This window comes from Dreissena polymorpha, chromosome 1 (assembly GCF_020536995.1).
Source record: "Dreissena polymorpha isolate Duluth1 chromosome 1, UMN_Dpol_1.0, whole genome shotgun sequence".
Taxonomy (NCBI): domain Eukaryota; kingdom Metazoa; phylum Mollusca; class Bivalvia; order Myida; family Dreissenidae; genus Dreissena; species Dreissena polymorpha.
In genome coordinates, this window is record NC_068355.1 from 37,789,479 (window position 1) to 37,807,487 (window position 18,009).

The 18,009-nt window shown below is 35.8% G+C and overlaps 1 protein-coding gene across 1 annotated transcript in view; it reads left to right on the forward strand.

The window, feature by feature from the left end:
- Positions 1–18,009, forward strand: part of LOC127877297 (general transcription factor 3C polypeptide 1-like) — a 413,141-nt gene that overhangs the window by 76,115 nt on the left and 319,017 nt on the right. The window contains exons 22-28 of the mRNA XM_052422993.1: positions 194–389; positions 7,640–7,790; positions 8,974–9,059; positions 10,312–10,389; positions 10,881–10,985; positions 11,795–11,875; positions 15,444–15,476. Of these exons, the coding sequence (XP_052278953.1) occupies positions 194–389; positions 7,640–7,790; positions 8,974–9,059; positions 10,312–10,389; positions 10,881–10,985; positions 11,795–11,875; positions 15,444–15,476 (730 nt within the window). The remainder of the gene's footprint in view (positions 1–193; positions 390–7,639; positions 7,791–8,973; positions 9,060–10,311; positions 10,390–10,880; positions 10,986–11,794; positions 11,876–15,443; positions 15,477–18,009) is intronic.

An 18,009-nucleotide genomic window follows, 5' to 3' on the forward strand; every position in this document is an offset into this window, starting at 1 on the left:
TGGTCATGAAATTATTTCTACTTCTATTCTCCCCCTATTTCTGATTTAAATTATCATTTACTGGCATGAGTATGCTTTTAGACAAGTGACCTTTACCCTATACAATGCAAAGGAAAAGTCTGGGACATATACTTTCTTAGACCACAGTAAATTAAAAAGTAATTAACAGAGTTTTTATGTTTTTTCTCTGCAGACATTTGTCTATCTGCATCAGCATGCCACTCTGTTTGACACACGCGAGTCACTGGAGGGTTACAACAAGACCAAGGCCCCGCCTGGACACACATTCCCTGAACGTAAATTCTTCCTGCGCACCAACCACGACCTGGAGGACTACTGGGAGTTTCTGCAGATCATGTCACTCGGGAGCAACATGGGGCATAAATCACGTGAGATTTGACAGTATTCTTATGTGATCTTTAATTTTCAGCCATTGGTAATTAAAGCTCATGTGTAGCAAGATTTTAACTGGTCAATATTTTACATTTTGCTTGCTTGGTTTTCAATTGCGAAAATAATCGATTGACCAAAATTGTATGTAGTTTCTTGAATGCTTTCACTTGAACTGGGCTCCTTATTAAAAAGTAGATTTTTGTTCAATGGTAAATTTTACATAGACCATTGATTTACTTTTTAATGGACATTAATGCACATTACCATATTTCATACTTCTTTGTTATTGGCAATAAATGATTTCATGTCAAGAGGACAAAATGTCATTCCTCACAGTTTCAAAAATGCAAAAAAAAACAACTTTGTATAAAAACAAATATATTATGTTAGTATTTGTTTGTCATTTCTCCAGTTCACTTTTTAGCTCGACTATTATATATGAAATATATATAGTAGAGCTATCCTACTCACATCAGCGTTGGCGTAAGCGTTAGCGTGAGCGTGCAAATGTTAAAGTTTACGTACTACCCCAATTATTTCCTATGTCCCTTGACATATTGCTTTCATATTTTGCATACTTGTTTACCAACACGACCCCAACCTATAAACAGGAGCAGACGACTGTATCAAGCATTTTGACAGAATTATTGACCCTTTTATACTTAGAATATGCATATTATTGATAAATCTATGTTTAAGTGTGGGTACCACCCCAAATATTTCCTATGTCCTTTGACATATTGCGTTTATATATGCATACTTCTTTACAAACATGACCTCAATCTATATAAACAAGAACAGACAACTGTAACAAGCATTTTGACTGAATTATGGCCCCTTTTATACTTAGATAATTTAACATTTTGCTTAAATTGCCATAAATTCTTTATTTATGATCACATTTAATTCATACATTGACAAAACAACACTTACCTGACATACCACATTTCACTCCACCCTAACCATCCCCCATGCCCCACCCCAGAATACAAACGAAGTTTAGGGGGGTATATGGGAGTGAACTTGTCTATCGGTCGGTCTGTCCGTCTGTCTGTCTGTCCGTATTAAGTGTCCGCTCTCTAATTCAAGTAGTTTTCCTCCAATCTTCACCAAACTTGGTCAGAAGTTGTATCTACATGATGTCTAGGCCAAGTTCAAACATGGGCCTTTACGGATCAAAAACTAGGTCACAGGGTCACTTAGTGCGTTATAAACATTCAGCATGTTGTCTGCTCTCTAATTCAAGTAGTTTTCATCCGATCTTCACCAAACTTGGTCAGAAGTTGTATCTAGATAATCTTAAGGCCAAGTTCGAATATGGGCCTTGCCAGGTCAAAAACTAGGTCATGGGGTCACTTAGTGCGTTTTTTATAATTCAGCATGGTGTCCTCTCTCTTATTAGCTCATCTATTTTTTGAAAAAAAAATTATGAGCTATTTTCATCACCTTGGCGGCGGCGTCGGCATTGGCATTGGCGTCGGTGTCCGGTTAAGTTTTGCGTTTAGGTCCACTTTTCTCAGAAACTATCAATGCTATTGCATTCAAACTTGGTACACTTACTTACTATCATGAGGGGACTGGGCAGGCAAAGTTAGATAACTCTGGCGTGCATTTTGACAGAATTATGTGCCCTTTTTATACTTAGAAAATTGAAAATTTTGGTTAAGTTTTGCGTTTAGGTCCACTTTTCTCAGTAAGTATCAATGCTATTGCATTCAAACTTGGTACACTTACTTACTATCATGAGGGGACTGGGCAGGCAAAGTTAGATAACTCTGGCGTGCATTTTGACAGAATTATGTGCCCTTTTTATACTTAGAAAATTGAAAATTTTGGTTAAGTTTTGTGTTTAGGTCCATTTTATTCCTTAAGTATCAAAGCTATTGCTTTCATACTTGCACCACTTACTAACTATCATAAGGGGACTGTGCAGGCAAAGAAATGTAACTCTGACTGGCATTTTGACAGAATTATGTGCCCTTTTTATTCTTAGAAAATTGAAAATTTGATTAAGTTTTGTGTTTAGGTCCACTTTATTCCCACAGTATCAAAGCTATTGCTTTCATACTTGCAACAATTATTAACTATCATAAGGGGACCGTGCAGGCAAAGTTATGTAACTCTGACTGGATTTGGACGGAATTATGGGCCCTTTATACTTACAAAATTGAAAATTTGGTTAAGATTTATGTTTTGGTCTACTTTACCCCTAAAGTATCATAGATATTGCTTTCATACTTGAAACACTCACAAACTATCATAAGGGTACAGTAAAAGGACAAGTTGCATAACTCTGGTTGTCATTGTTACGGAATTATGGCCCTTTTTTGACTTAGTAACTTTGAATATATGGTTAAATTTTGTGTTTCTATCCACTTTACTTCTTAAGTATCAAGGCTATTGCTTTCAAACTTCAAATACTTTCATGAGGTTACTGTACCTGGCAAGTTGAATTTTACCTTGACCTTTGAATGACCTTGACTCTCAAGGTCAAATTATTAAATTTTGCTAAAATTGCCATAACTTCTTTATTTATGATTAGATTTGATTGATACTTTGACGAAACTACTCTTACCTGACATACCACAATAGACTCCACCAAAACCATCCCCTGTCCCTCTCCCCCCCCCTAATTTTTTTTTTTTTTTTTTTTTAACATCATCTCAAAAATGACCACCACACCCTCACACTATACCCCCACCCCACCCCACCCCACCCCCCCCCCACCCCCACCCCACCCCCAATTGTTTTTCTTTGAATTTTTTTTTTTTTTAACATCATCTCACAAATTACCACCACACCCTCACACTATACCCCCCCCCCCCCCCACCCAAATTGTTTTTTTTAAACGGTTATGTTTGAAATACCGTCCAACCATCGCACCCAAAAAATCCCCCCCCCCCCCCCCCCCCCCCCCCCGATTTATTTATTTATTTTTCGCTTTTTTGGAAGATAATGTAACAATTGTCCACAACCCCACACTATACACCCCTCTTCACTCCACCCCTCCCTCCTTTGTGATTGAAAATGAGAGTCCCTTCACCTTTAAAAAGAAAATAGATGAGCGGTCTGCACCCGCAAGGCGGTGCTCTTGTTCAAGTAGTTTTCATCCGATCTTCACAAAACTTGGTCAGAAGTTTTATGTAGATGATCTGAAGGCCAAGTTCGAACATGGGCCATGCCAGATCAAAAACTAGGTCACAGGGTCACTTAGTACGTTTTACACATTTAAATCCGATCTTCACCACACTTGGTCAGAAGTTGTAACTAGATGATGTGTAGGTCAAGTTCGAACATGGGCCATGCCGGGTCAAAAACTAGGTCATGGGGTCACTTAGTGTGTTTTAAACCTCACCATGTTGTTCGCTCTCTGATTCAAGTAGTTTTTATCCAATCTTCACCAAAATTAGTCAGAAGTTGTATCTTGATAATGTCTAGGGCAAGTTTGAATTTGGGTCATGCCGGGTCAAAAACAAGGTCACGGGGTCACTTAGTACGTTTTAAACATCACAATGTTGTCTGCTCTCTAATTCAAGTAGTTTTCATCCAATCTTCACCAAACTTGGTCAGAAGTTGTATCTAGATAATGTCTAGGTCAAGTTTGAATATGGGTCATGCCGGGTCAAAAACTAGGGCACGGGGTATCTTAAAGCGTTTTAAACCTCACCATGATATTCGCTCTCTAATTCAAGTAGTTTTCATCCAATCTGCACCAAACTTGGTCACAAGTATTATCTAAATGATCTCAAGGACAAGTTTGAACATGGGCCATTCTGGGCCTAAAACTAGGTCACGGGGTCACTTAGTGCGTTTTTTAACATTCAGCATTCACCACACTTGGTCAGAAGTTGTAACTAGATGATGTGTAGGTCAAGTTCGAACATGGGCCATGCCGGGTCAAAAACTAGGTCATGGGGTCTTTTAGTGTGTTTTAAACCTCACCATGTTGTTCGCTCTCTAATTCAAGTAGTTTACATCCGATCTTCACCAAACTTGGTCAAAAAATTTATGGAGATGATCTTAAGGCCAAGTTAGAACATGGGCCTTTCTGGGTCAAAAATAAGGTCAAGGGGACACTTAGTGCGTTTTAAAAATTGAGAATGGTGTCTGCTGATTTTTGTGAAGATGACATGCAAAATATTATGTGTCAATGCGGTAAGTGGGGGTATTCATCACATCTGTGACAAAGCTCTAGTTTTTAGCTCCACTGGCCAGAGGCCAGCGGGGCTTATTTCATGGTCCCGTGTCCGTCATGCGTGCGTGCGTCCCTGCGTGCGTCCGTCCGTGCGTTAACTTTTTCTTTAAACATCTTCTTCTCCTTAACTACTGGTCCAATTCTGATGAAATTTCTCAGGAATGTTCCTGGGGTGAACCTTTTCCAAATTTGTTCAAATTATGCTCCTGGGATCAAATTTGACCCTGCCCTGGGGGGTCAAAAATTGAAAATTTGCTTATATAAGGCCTATTTTGTGAAAACTTTAAAAATCTTCTCGTCCATAACCATTGGGCCTAGGGCTACCAAATTCGGTATGTATTGACATCTTATAGTCCTCTACCAAGTTTTTTCAAATTATGCCACTGGGGTCAAATTTGACCCTGCCCCGGGGGTCAAAAAATTGAAAATTTGCTTATATAAGGCCTATTTTGTGAAAACTTTAAAAATCTTCTTGTCCATAACCATTGGGCCTAGGGCTACCAAATTTGGTATGTAATGACATCTTATAGTCCTCTACCAAGTTTGTTCAAATTATGCCCTTGGGGTCAAATTTGACCCTGCCCTGGGGGGTCAAAAAATCGAAAATTTGCTTATATAAGGCCTATTTTTTGCAAACTTTAAAAATCTTCTTGTCCATAACCGTATGGCATAGGGCTACCAAATTTGGTATGTAATGACATCTTATAGTCCTCTACCAAGTTTGTTCAAATTAAGCCCCTGGGATCAAATTTGACCGTTCCCCACGGGTCACAAAATTGAACATATGCTTATATTGGGCCCATTTTGTGCAAACTATAAAAACCTTCTTGTCCATAACAATTGGGCCTATTTCTACCAAATTCGGTAGGTAGTGACATTTAATGGTTCTCTACTTTGTTTGTTTAAATTATGCCCCTGGGAACAAATTTGACCTTGCCCCAGGGGTCACAAAAATGACCATATGCTTAAACAAGGCCTATTGTGTGCAAACTTTAAAAATCTTCTTGTTCTTAATTATAGAGCCTAGGGCTACTAAATTTGGTATGTAGTGATAACTAATAGTCCTCTACCAAATTTGTTCAAATTATTCCCCTGGGCTCAAATTTGACCCGGCCCCCGGGGTCACAAAACTGAACATATGACGTTTACCAGTGGAGATGACTGCGGCCGTTTGACCAACATCAACATCTTGTAAACATGAGATAAAACCCTGTCATTTAGTGCCATTTTAGGTCAGATGGTGACTGCTTACAAAGGCGTTAAAGTAAGAACATGTGTTATGAATGTTTTTCTTATAAACTGAAAAAGGTCGGGTTTTATTTAAATATGTCGAAAGTGACCATATATCCGGATGAAAATATTTTGGATGACATGTTAATTTCATGTCTTTTTTGTAGTGTTTAAACCAGTTTAATAATATATTATTGATTTTAAAAACACAACTTCCATGAACATAATTATTTCAAGAAAAGTCAATATATGAAACTGCACGGTAAACTCAAACTTTGTATCCAAGAGAAGGTGTTGAAATTAATGAAGTGCAATGTTCTTAACTATCGTATATGCTGCTTTTTAATAACTAATGATTCATTGTTCCATTTGTGAATCGTGACTCATGACTTGTGGATATGAGTGTCAATTGCTCAACAATCCATATATATTTCTGACCATTTTATAATTTTCTTAATATAAGTTATGAATTGATCTTAGAAGTCAAATGTATTACTTAATTAAATACATTTATAAATATAAAGAAATAATCTTTAGATTATCATAATATTCACTGGCCTGTTGGTCTCATGGATGTGTGGGTTGATGAGCAATTTCTCCTTTTATTACAATTATTTCTACCCTACCTGATCATTTCCTTCATATTCCATTTTCATTTAATTGACGTCTGCAACCTCTTTCAAATTGGGAAAGTCCAAAATGTGTCGTTTGGTAAAGGGTTAAGGCATTTTGATTCCTATGGGTCTTGTGAATCTGTTTCATATCAAATGCGTAGATTTGATCTTCAGCATCTAAAAATATGTGAAATAGATAGACCGACAATATCTTTTGGAGAGATAAATGTACCTACGTTATAAGCAAAGGACCTGTGCAACAATTCCCGGGCTTTTAAGTCTGTTTAGTTTACACGGTAGTAACTTTTTCCATATATAAAAATGCTCACCCTTCCAACTTTAAACCCCCATTGGGACGAGGGATAGAAAGAGAAAGTCACGTGCTTGAGTACATTTCAATCCATGCGCATTGCACGTTTTTTCGCAAAGAAAAAACAGTGGAGCGATACAGGGCCATCATGGCCCTCTTGTTGAAAGATCATCTAATGAATTACCACACACCCACATTATACCCCCCCCCCCCCCCCACCTCTCCATGATGGCTTACATTATACTGTCAAGCACTCGAATAGTCGAGCGCGCTGTCCTCTGACAGCTCTTGTTTATGCCTCAGATAGGGTGGCATATAGCAGTCTCACTGTCCGTCCGTCCGTCTGTCTGTCAGTCCGTCACACTTTTGCGTTTAGGTTATGAAAATGCTCATAACTTGGCCTTTCCATACGCACACAAATTTTGACCCCTTTGACCTTGACCTTGAACTTAGGGTCCACGTTTAGGTTTCAGTTTAGGCACTGTTTGTCCATCTGTCCGTCCGTCTGTCTGTCCGTCACACTTTTGCCTTTAGTTTACGAAAAATGCTCATAACTTCTATGTCCCTTCAGATGTAACCTTCATATTTGGTATGCATGTGTATATGGACAAGGCCTTTCCATACGCTTACAAATTTTGACCCCTTTGACTTTGAACTTAGGGTCCGCGTTTAGGTTTCGAAAAAGCATTTTTCTGGGGCATTTGTTTTCAGATGGAGACAGCTCTTGTTTAGGTCAAAATTAACACTTTACTCTTTCAAAACTTCAGGAATTCATCCCTAACATATGCTTAATATAAAACATACTTTTTCTTCAATCAGAACATGAACCAAAATTGGCAACAGCGAAATCCGTGTTCTGCCTTTTTCCCTGCAGCTCTAGTTATCACTCGATTTCAGTGACCAACAGAGACCTAGAGGACATGGAGTCCTTTGAGGTGAGGTCAATAACAGAGGCGACGTGCAGCAATGAGCCTGCCGATGTCAAGGACGATGGAGTGTTGCCAGGAGACAGACGAGGGGCTGGAGGAGTAGATTCATCCATATTTGTGTATGTTAACACGATGTGTAAGATTGTACGCGCCTGGCTCTGGGAAAACTGGGCTTAATGCGTGTGTGTTAAATGTCATTCCAGATTTAACATGTGCAGTCCGCAAGGGCTAATCAGGGACTTATCAGGGATGACACTTTCTGCCTTAACTGGATTTTGGTTTAGACTTTCCTTAAAGGAAAAAATGAATTTAAGCGTAGCTTGTAACAGAATTTTGCCACACTGATTGATGCATGTATTTGTAGCTTGCAGTTTCCTATTTGTGGAATTAATGTAAAGTTTATGAATTTATGTGGGGTCCCCTTTACAGATTGTTGACAAGAGCTGAGGCTGCAGGCATAATATATTGACTTTAATAACAAAACTTGAAAATCGTCTTTGACTACTAGGTGCAGTGGTTGCCTGTTTTCATATAAGCTACTGAGTCTTTTGCCTTTAGTTTCAAACTGGTCAGTTTTTTTGTTTCAAACAGAAAATATGTTGATCAATTTAATTTTTAGCGAGGAGAAAACCCCTGCTATTGTCATAGCAAGCTCGTCCGCCGTAGGCGTCGTGCTAAAACCTTGACATTGGCTCTAAAATCAAAGTGCTTCCACCTACAACTTTGAATTTTCATATGTAGATGCACCTTGATGAGTTCTACACGCCAAACCCATTTTTGGGTCACTAGGTCAAAGGTCAAGGTCACTGTGACCTCTAATATCAAACTTTAACATAGGCTCTAAAATCAAACTGCTTCCACCCACAACTTTGAAACTTCATATGTAGTTGCACCTTGATGAGTTTTACACGCCACACCCATTTTTGGGTCACTAGGTCAAAGGTCAAGGTCACTGTGACCTCTAATATAAAACTTTGACAAAAACCTTAACATTCCCTCTAAAATCAAAGTGCTTCCACCTACATCTTTGAAACTTCATATGTAGATGCACCTTGATGAGTTCTACACACCACACTCATTTTTGGTCACTAGGTCAAAGGTCAAGGTCACTGTGACCTCTAAAAAAAATCAAAAAAATCTGACAAGCTTTCGCAGCCGAGCGTGGCACCCGTTATGCGGTGCTCTTGTTATAAATAATATTTTTTCCAGTATTACTGTTGTAACATGGTACCCACACATTCACATGCCAGTTTAAAATACCTATTTTAGAAAACTGCTGCTTTATGTGTATTCTGTTTTCAGATTTACAAATAAGAATTGGATTTTCAAGCCATTGAACCACTTGCGCATAAAAATTTATCCAAGGAAACCAAATATGGACATACCTGGTAAGAGCTTTCAGATTTACATTGAATTTATCCAAGGAAACCAAATATGAACATACCTGGTAAGAGCTTTCAGATTTACATTGAATTTATCCAAGGAAACCAAATATGAACATACCTGGTAAGAGCTTTCAGATTTACATTGAATTTATCCAAGGAAACCAAATATGAACATACCTGGTAAGAGCTTTCAGATTTACATTGAATTTATACAAGGAAACCAAATATGAACATACCTGGTAAGAGCTTTCAGATTTACATTGAAATGTAAACTGTTATGCCGTGATATTTAATAGATGTATAGCTCCTCCAAGAACGCAATGCTCAAGGTGTCTAGGTCTCTTGTCTCTTGTTTTGTGTTGCCAGCATAAAGCTTGTTTCAACTTTAGAATCCACTTTTTTTACACAATCTTGATGAAATGTGGTAGGAATGTTTATTCTGTCAATATCTAGGCCAAAGTCATATCTTCGGCAAGTGTGTCCAAAAAGTACATCATTAGACCAAATCTTAGAAAAACTGTGTTGCTACTGAGGAAGTCAGATTTATGACTCAGTCTTGATGAAATGTAATAAAATGTTTCTCTTGACAATATTCTGAAAAACGTTTGAATATGGGTCAGGTGGAATCTAAAAAAAAACTGACCACTTTAGAAGCCACATATATGACTCGATTATCATAAAATGATCAGAATATATATCAAGGCCCTGTCAAAATCTAGGTCAAGTGGTGTTGAAAACTAGGTCACCAAATCTAGTATTGGACTAGATATAGTCAGTTGACTAGATATAGTGGATTAGATTTATTGATTAGAGTAAATGTATTGGACTTCCATATTCAGTTGACTAGATTTGTCCAGGCCACTACATGAATTGGACTAAAGATATTAATTTGCCTGATGTACTGGATTAGATTTATTCATCTGAGTTAATGTATTGGACCTGATATATTTTTAATTAAAATCTAAAGATTAGTTAAGGGCCAACACAGTTTCATTTTTAAACTGTTAATAAATTTCTTTATATTTTCCCCTATATTTACTTTAGTCCCAGTAGATTGACATCTTAAAGCAATTATTGAGTGGTGTGTAACATTGGTCATCAGTAGCAAAACAATTCATCAATATTTTATATGAAAGTAAAATATAAACAAACATTATTTATATGAAACAACAACCTACGATTCTCTTAAAAATTTCACATCTTACGGTCCTGAAATATTTCAAGAACTCATGATTTGTTCTTGGTTGTTTTTCAGAGTCCAAGGGGCAGAGTAAGGTAGTCAGTGAAGACAGAATAATTGGCAGAGAGAAACTTAGCCTCACCACAGATGCTGGTATGCAAGCATTCGTGGAATTTAGTTAATTGAAACCTATTTATTTCCGCTGGATTGCATCAAATCCTCAGGTTTTTTGAGACACTCTAGATTTTGTGTGGGTGTTGAACTAGTACTCCATAATTTTTCCAACAAATGGATTGAGCTTGATTGCTTTGTTGACAACATTACCAGTAAGAAAGTGTGAGGTCTTTAAATAAAGTAACAAATGTCTATTATTTTTCTCATACTTCTAAAAATTATCTTAAGATATTGTATGCATGCTTGTGTGCATTCATGACAAACTGCATTTGTTATAATTTGTATTATAATTGACGATATAAATTATACATCTCTGTACACACTTTTTTTTAAGTCTCAATACAAGCATGGGAGGTTTACCTTGATTAAATTATGTTCGTTACTTTAGCTAGAAACACTAGTAATGCAGATCATCTAAATGTTTGTAAGTTTTTGTGGTTCCTTACCTTGTTTGTTATTTATAACATCAGCTCATCCTGTATCAATCAAGAAGGTTGTACGAGTTGAACGTTTCTGGGGCAACAAGGGTGGCAAAGGAGTTCCCCACACCAGCATCACTATGACCAACACACACAGTAAGTGTTATTTACCTCTGATAAATTAAAAGCTTTTTGTGACAAGGAGCTAATGATCTGAATTTGATTGAAATTTATATGCTGTATCCTTACAAGGTGGACATACGCATATTGACATAATGTTCTGTCCAGTAATTTTTAGCGAGACTGTTTTCAGATAAAACCCGAGGTATTGTCATAGCCTGCTCATTGTCCGCCATCCGGCCTCGTGCTAAAATCTTAACATTGGCTCTAAAATCAAAGTGCTTCCACCTACAACTTGAAACTAAACATGTAGATGCACCTTGATGAGTTCTACATGCCACACCCATTTTGGGTCACTAGGTCAAAGGTCAAGGTCACTGTGACCTCTAAAAAATATTAATAAATAAATAATAAGTTCTCACAAGCTTTCGCAGCCGAGTGTGGCACCCGTTATGTGGTGCTCTTGTTCATTGATTTATTGCACTCTGAATAATTATTTATATCCACACAATTAACCAAAACATAGACAAAGCCCATTATTCCTTTAAGGAAATTTGGGGAGCATCATCAGTTTAACTGATATTCTGGTTCCAATTTGTATGTGGCCAAATTAGTTGTTGTTGCAAATATACATTTTTTTAACAAAGTATTTGTGTATCATTATAAATAAACATCAATATTAAACTCAGTAAGAAAGCAGGAGCAGAAATAGTTTATTTTTTATTGTGATAATATTGTAGGTCTTTTGTTTGATTGAAAAGTTGTAAAATATTGAATAGACCCATTTATTGGTCAATAAATTATAACAATAATTAATATTGAAAATCTATTTCTGTATCTGACAGGGCGTGTGAAGAGAATGGGGAGGCTGAAGAGGATCAGGAATATAAAAATAGCTCCAAGATCACGAGCAAAAGCTGTAACAGGTAAGCATGTTTAAAGTGTTTATTTAAAAACTCTATTTGTTTACATTCAGCTGTTAAAAAAATGTTTACAAATAAAAGAAAGGTAACACTGTATTTTGAACTCTGTAAATTAAAAATCAGCACCATTTTGAAGAATTCATCTGAATCCTAACACCATTATTTTCAACTCTGTTATTTCTAATTCAATGAAACCAATTGCAACTCACATTGTTCTATGTTTATTTTGGGGATGCTATTGATTAACTGGTTACCCTATTGAACTATCAGTTAACAGGTAACATTTTTGTGAAGGTTAATCTGAAACTTAAAAAAAAGCTTTTTCACCTGTCCAGATTAATAGTACGAATATAATTTTTGTGCGGGACCCACTGCAAGCTAATCCAGGTGCCTACGATGAACATAAGGTAACACTAATGACCGAAATCAATATGTTACCAATAAACACCTTAATAAAGCAGTAAACTACAAACTTTGTGTTAACAAATATGGGGTTGTTTTGATGTTTTGCACTACTGCTTTGTTTTACTTGGGAAAATTTAACTTGCAAACTGTTGGGAATGGGGGGCTTTTAGCATAGATGTAGTTGACATGTTTAATGAACTAGAAATTAAAATAAATCAATTATGACTTTGGTCAGCTTATTTGGATGTTTTGATAATCAATATCCAAGTCTGATTGCTTGCAATAATTCAGTGTTCTGAAAGAACAATGGTATCAAGATTATCATTTGTTGTTTAATTCTTTACCAGTTAGAGTCGTATTTGCTCTATCCGAATTAAATATTATTGTAAGTATTTATTAAGTAAAATTTGCATGAAAGAGAAAAACAACAGAGAAAACAACATATTTTTATCAAGTAAATTAAAAACTTTAGAAAATTGAAACAGAAAGAACAAAGAAACACGATAAATCAATATAACACAAACACAAGGGGCACCACCAAAAATAAAATAATGATATGTGAAAATAATCATTGTTAATTTGGGAAGTTCTTCATTTCTATATGCTTGAAAATAAAAATAAAAATTCGAAACATTTATAATTCTATAAAAATAAATCACATAATATATTTAATAAGAAAAACTGATATGACTGCTTATGTAATCAACAACATCATTCTTAAATTTGTTCTTTAAGAGGATACATATACAAAAGCAATATGACATTATCAAACATTTTAAGGTTAATAACTAGTTACAATTAATGGTTAACTGGTGAATGTTTTTATACCCCTATTACTGGTAATGGGGGGCTATATAGGAGTCACTTTGTCGGTCTGTCCCGAAATTTCATCCGATCTTCACCAAACTTGGTCACAAGTTGTATCTAGATAATGTCTAGGTCAAGTTTAAATATGGGTCATGCCAGGTCAAAAACTAGGCAACGGGGTGTGTTTTAAAACAAGTGTGTTTTAAACCTAAAGTTTGTCTGGACCATAACTATGTCATTTATCGTTAGATTTTAAAATGACTTGGTACATTTGTTCACCATCATGGGACGGTGTGTCGTGTGAAAAAAGTATGTTGATATCTCCAATGTCAAGGTCACACTTGGAGTTCAAAGGTCAAATGCTTGTCCGGGCCATAACTTTATTGTGAGATTTTAAAATCATTTGGCAAATTTGTTCACCATCATTAGACGATGTGTCGTGCGAAAGAATTGCGTCGTTATATCCAAGGTCAAGGTCACACTTTGAGTTCAAAGGTAAAAAATGGCCATAAATGAGCTTGTCCGGGCCATAACTTTGTTGTTCATTGTGAGATTTGAAAAGTCATTTGGCACAAGTGTTCATAATCATTGGACAGTGGGTCACGCAAAAGAATTAAGCCGATATCTCCAAGGTCAAGGTCACACTTTTAGTTCAAGTTAAAAAATGGCCATAAATGGGCTTGTCCGGGTCATTACTATGTTGTTCATTGTGAGATTTGAAAAATCATTTGGCACACCTGTTCACCATTATTGGAGGGTGTGTCTTGCGAAAGAATTACATCAATATCTCCAAGGTCAGGGTCACACTTTGAGTTCAAAGGTAACAAATGGCCATAAATGAGCTTGTTTGGGCCATAACTATGTCGTTCATTATGAAATTTTAAAAATCATTTGGCACACGTGTTCACCATCATTGGACGGTGGGTTGCGCGAAAGAATTAAGTCGATATCTTCAAGGTCAAGGTCACCCTTTGAGTTCAAAGGTCAAAAATGGCCATAAATGAGTTTGTCTGGGCCATAACTATGTCGTTCATTGTGAGATTTTTTCACCATCATTGAACGGTGTGTCGCGCGAAAGAATAACGTCGTTATATCCAAGGTCAAGGTCACACTTTTAGTTCAAAGGTCGGAAATGGCCGTAAATGAGCTTATCCGAGCCATAACTATGCCGTTCATTGTGAGATTTTAAAATCATTTGGGTAATTTGTTCACCATCATTTGACGGTGTATTGCGCGAAAGAATTATGTTGATATATCCAAGGTTGGTCACACTTAGTTCAAAGGTCTAAAATGGCAATAAATGATCTTGTCTGGACCATAACTTTGTCATTCATTGTGAGGTTATAAAATAACTATGTACATTAATTTTGTTCACAGTCATTGATCGGCGCGTCAAGTGAAAGAATTCAAGAGTTCAAAGGTCAAAATGGCTAAAAATGATAATGAAATAATAATTCTTAAAAATTGCCATAAAATAGATTCTCTTGTTTTGTGAAGACAGCATGCAAAACATTCTGTTTCAAAGTGACACGTGTGGGTTTACGTCATGTCTGTGACAAAGCTCTAGTTTTGTAACCTGTTGCATCCCCAGTTTGTTTAGTTTTTATTCCCTCGGATTGAAAGATCGGGATATATTGTTTTTGGCCTGTCTGTCATTGTATGTGTCCATGTGTGTGTCCAAAACTTTAACCAAAACTTTAACCTTCTTCATAACTTTTGCAATATTAAACGTAGAAGCTTGATATGCATGTGTATCTCATAGAGCTGCACATTTTGAGTGGTGTAAGGTCAAGGTCATCCTTCAAGGTCAAAGGTCAAAATAATAAATTCAAAAACTTTAACCAAAACTTTAACCTTCTTCATAACTTTTGCAATATTGAATGTAGCAACTTGATATTTGGCATGCATGTGTATCTCCTGGAGCTGCACATTTTGAGTGGTGAAAGGTCAAGGTCATGCTTCAAAGTCAAAGGTAAAAAATTAATTTAAAGCGGTGCATTAGGGGGCATTGTGTTTCTGACAAACACATCTCTTGTTTATGTTTAAAATATTCATTCAATTTTCTATGTTTATACAATGTTTATTTTATATTTTCTCTGCTTATTAAATCTTCTATGATTTCATCTTTTAATAAATATTTATTTTGTCAGTGTTTATTCAATCCTAATTCTACAATTCTTTGCAATTAATTTTCTGTCAAGGTCAAAATATTCTGTCGCATGCTAAAGTTCAATAATGAATGTTGATGGTGTAAAAACAATTTGATTGTTTGAAAACGGAGTAAATTGGATATATCGCTCTACCCTAGAGATATGGTTGCATGTGGACTAAGTAACTGCAGTATGCTTATCATTTGCAGGTACAGGTACTGGTCTGGGAGAAAAAGTCAAAGGTAAGATAAAATGAAACAATTATGAAGAGAACTGTTAGTATTAAGTTGGAGAGCTATTAATAAACCAAATCACCAGTAGAAAGTATATTGATTTATGTAACATCTCACACTCTAGGGAAACATAAATTTAATACTTAAATTAAACCCTTAAATTTGGATGTGTACGGATTTGTTTAATGAGTGAAATATAACACTGTATTGTCATTTAGGGAATCTTAACCTACTTGTATTATCTTCTTACCTACCAGTGATATAGAATTGGCATTGTCTGTTATTCAGTCCATCAGTCCGTTCTTCTGTCACAAAAATTGCAGGGCTATATCTCAGAATCTATAGAAGATATCAATATGAAACTTGATTAGGCGTATAGATATCAATTAGGAGAAGTGCCATGCCCAAGAACCATAACCCTACACTTTCTCAAAAAAGAATTGTTTCCTTTTGTGTTTGTTTTCTGTGATGTTTTTTGTGGGGGCTATATTACAGGTATAATACAAGATTTTGATATAAGACTTCATTGGTGTGTAGAGATTAATTAGAAAAAGAGCCATGCAGAAGAACTATGACCCTATAGTAGGTTTTAGGGATTCCGATAATGACGTCACGTTTGCGCATGCTTAAATTTTGGCTGTCTACACTGCAGCCATTTTGCTATTGTTTGCATTTGATGAACCGCATTATGATAAGGTTACCATAATAATCTCTACTTGACACATAATCGCGGCCTTTTTTAAGAACAACAAAATACTCAAAAATTGAAATTCTTTCAGAATAAATTGAATGAACAAACAAAAAAAAATTAATATGGACGAAAACAAACAACAAATAGATTGATTTTATTTAATCAACACGAACTGATTTGAAATTATATGTATGTAAAAACTTACCTTGCTACAGATTAATCCTCTTGATAAATGTAATTGTTTTTTTATTTAATTGTTCACACCAATTTTGACACTCATTGTTTCAGCCTTTTTATCCCAGTGTTTAATTGCCCCTTTGTTCATCACCAACTGATTATCTCGATATGATCGAATACTGTTATAAGACAATTACTAAGAAAACAGGGTGTCATAAACCCGGGGACCTATACCCTGCATAACCACATGCGTTTGGTCTTTAAACACAATTTATGATACCTCCATGTCATCTCTTGGCATCTTGAGCAGTTCTTTAAGCCAAAAACTTAACAGTTGCTTTAATAAAATATTTGAACATATTTTATAAATAGACATTTGTCCGACATTGATAAACAGGAACTATAAAATGTATAATATATATTAGCCAGTTTGAACATAACAGTGAAAGAGTTGAATAACTATAAATTAAAAATATTTTACAAATTTACCGCTACACAATTAATGTATTAAACGGGTACATGCAAATGTGTAAAGATCATGCGTTACTGCAGTGTTCAAAACATCGTCATAAAAACATGCAAGCATGTACTTTTGATCATAGTAGGGATATAAGATACCTGCATAAAATTAATTAAATGTTTAGATTTATGGTATCATAAAATGCTATATTTGTACCGCTAATTAACACTGGTAAAGAGTTTTCGATATAAATGTACATGCCACTTCAATTATCAATATATGCAGGTGTTTTTTCCATTTGAATGCTAATTAAATTTATTAATATTTTCATTCAATGTAAACGTAATGAAAATTCATTCAATGTAAAAGAAAATTAAATTTACATTTAAAGATTGTAATGTTTTGCGCTTTTTTAGGGCTTTGTTTTATAACTAATTCAATGCACCTCTTAACTATCGAACACTGATGATAAATAACACTTTGGCATTCACACCACTTATAGTTATATTCAAATTATTATATGTTTTATTATTTTTGAAATATCATATATTAAAGTCTTTCTTTAAGAAAGAATACGTATATTTATAGTTTGTTTGTGTTAAATTGTCAGTATTTAGTTTTCCGACAACTTTTACTCTGATACAATCTAAAAGGCCGCGATCGAGAGGGTTGACAGCCAATCTATTTTTAGTAAGGGAAAACCCCTCTTGTGATGTCACAATAAAACTTCCTATACTTTCTTAAATAAGATTAATTGCCCTTTCTTGTTTTTGTGTGATGTAACTTTTCAATGCTATATCTGAGATACAATACTGGATTTCAACATGAAACTTTATATAATGGGTGTACAGAGGCGTATTTAGGTGGGGGGCTAGGGGGCTAAAGCCCCCCCAGCTGGCTGGCTAGATACGATTTTAAAAAAAGAGCCCCTTACAGTTTCAATCCACTTGTGTATTTCCTGTCATTTGCCCCTAATTAGGCCATAAACAGCTGTCGATTTGTGTGATTAGCCCCCAGGCATGTGTACAGACGATCTAACCTTCGCCAGCTAAACTGCACGCTTCATTGACCGTAAGTGAAAAACTGCGCTATTTGATAGGCTAAAGGCAAAGACCTATAGATGACACAGATTGGAAACTCTCGTCTTCAAGATAGCGATATGCGATACTATCTAACGGCGGACGCGGGTCACGTGACATCGATTTTGGAGATGC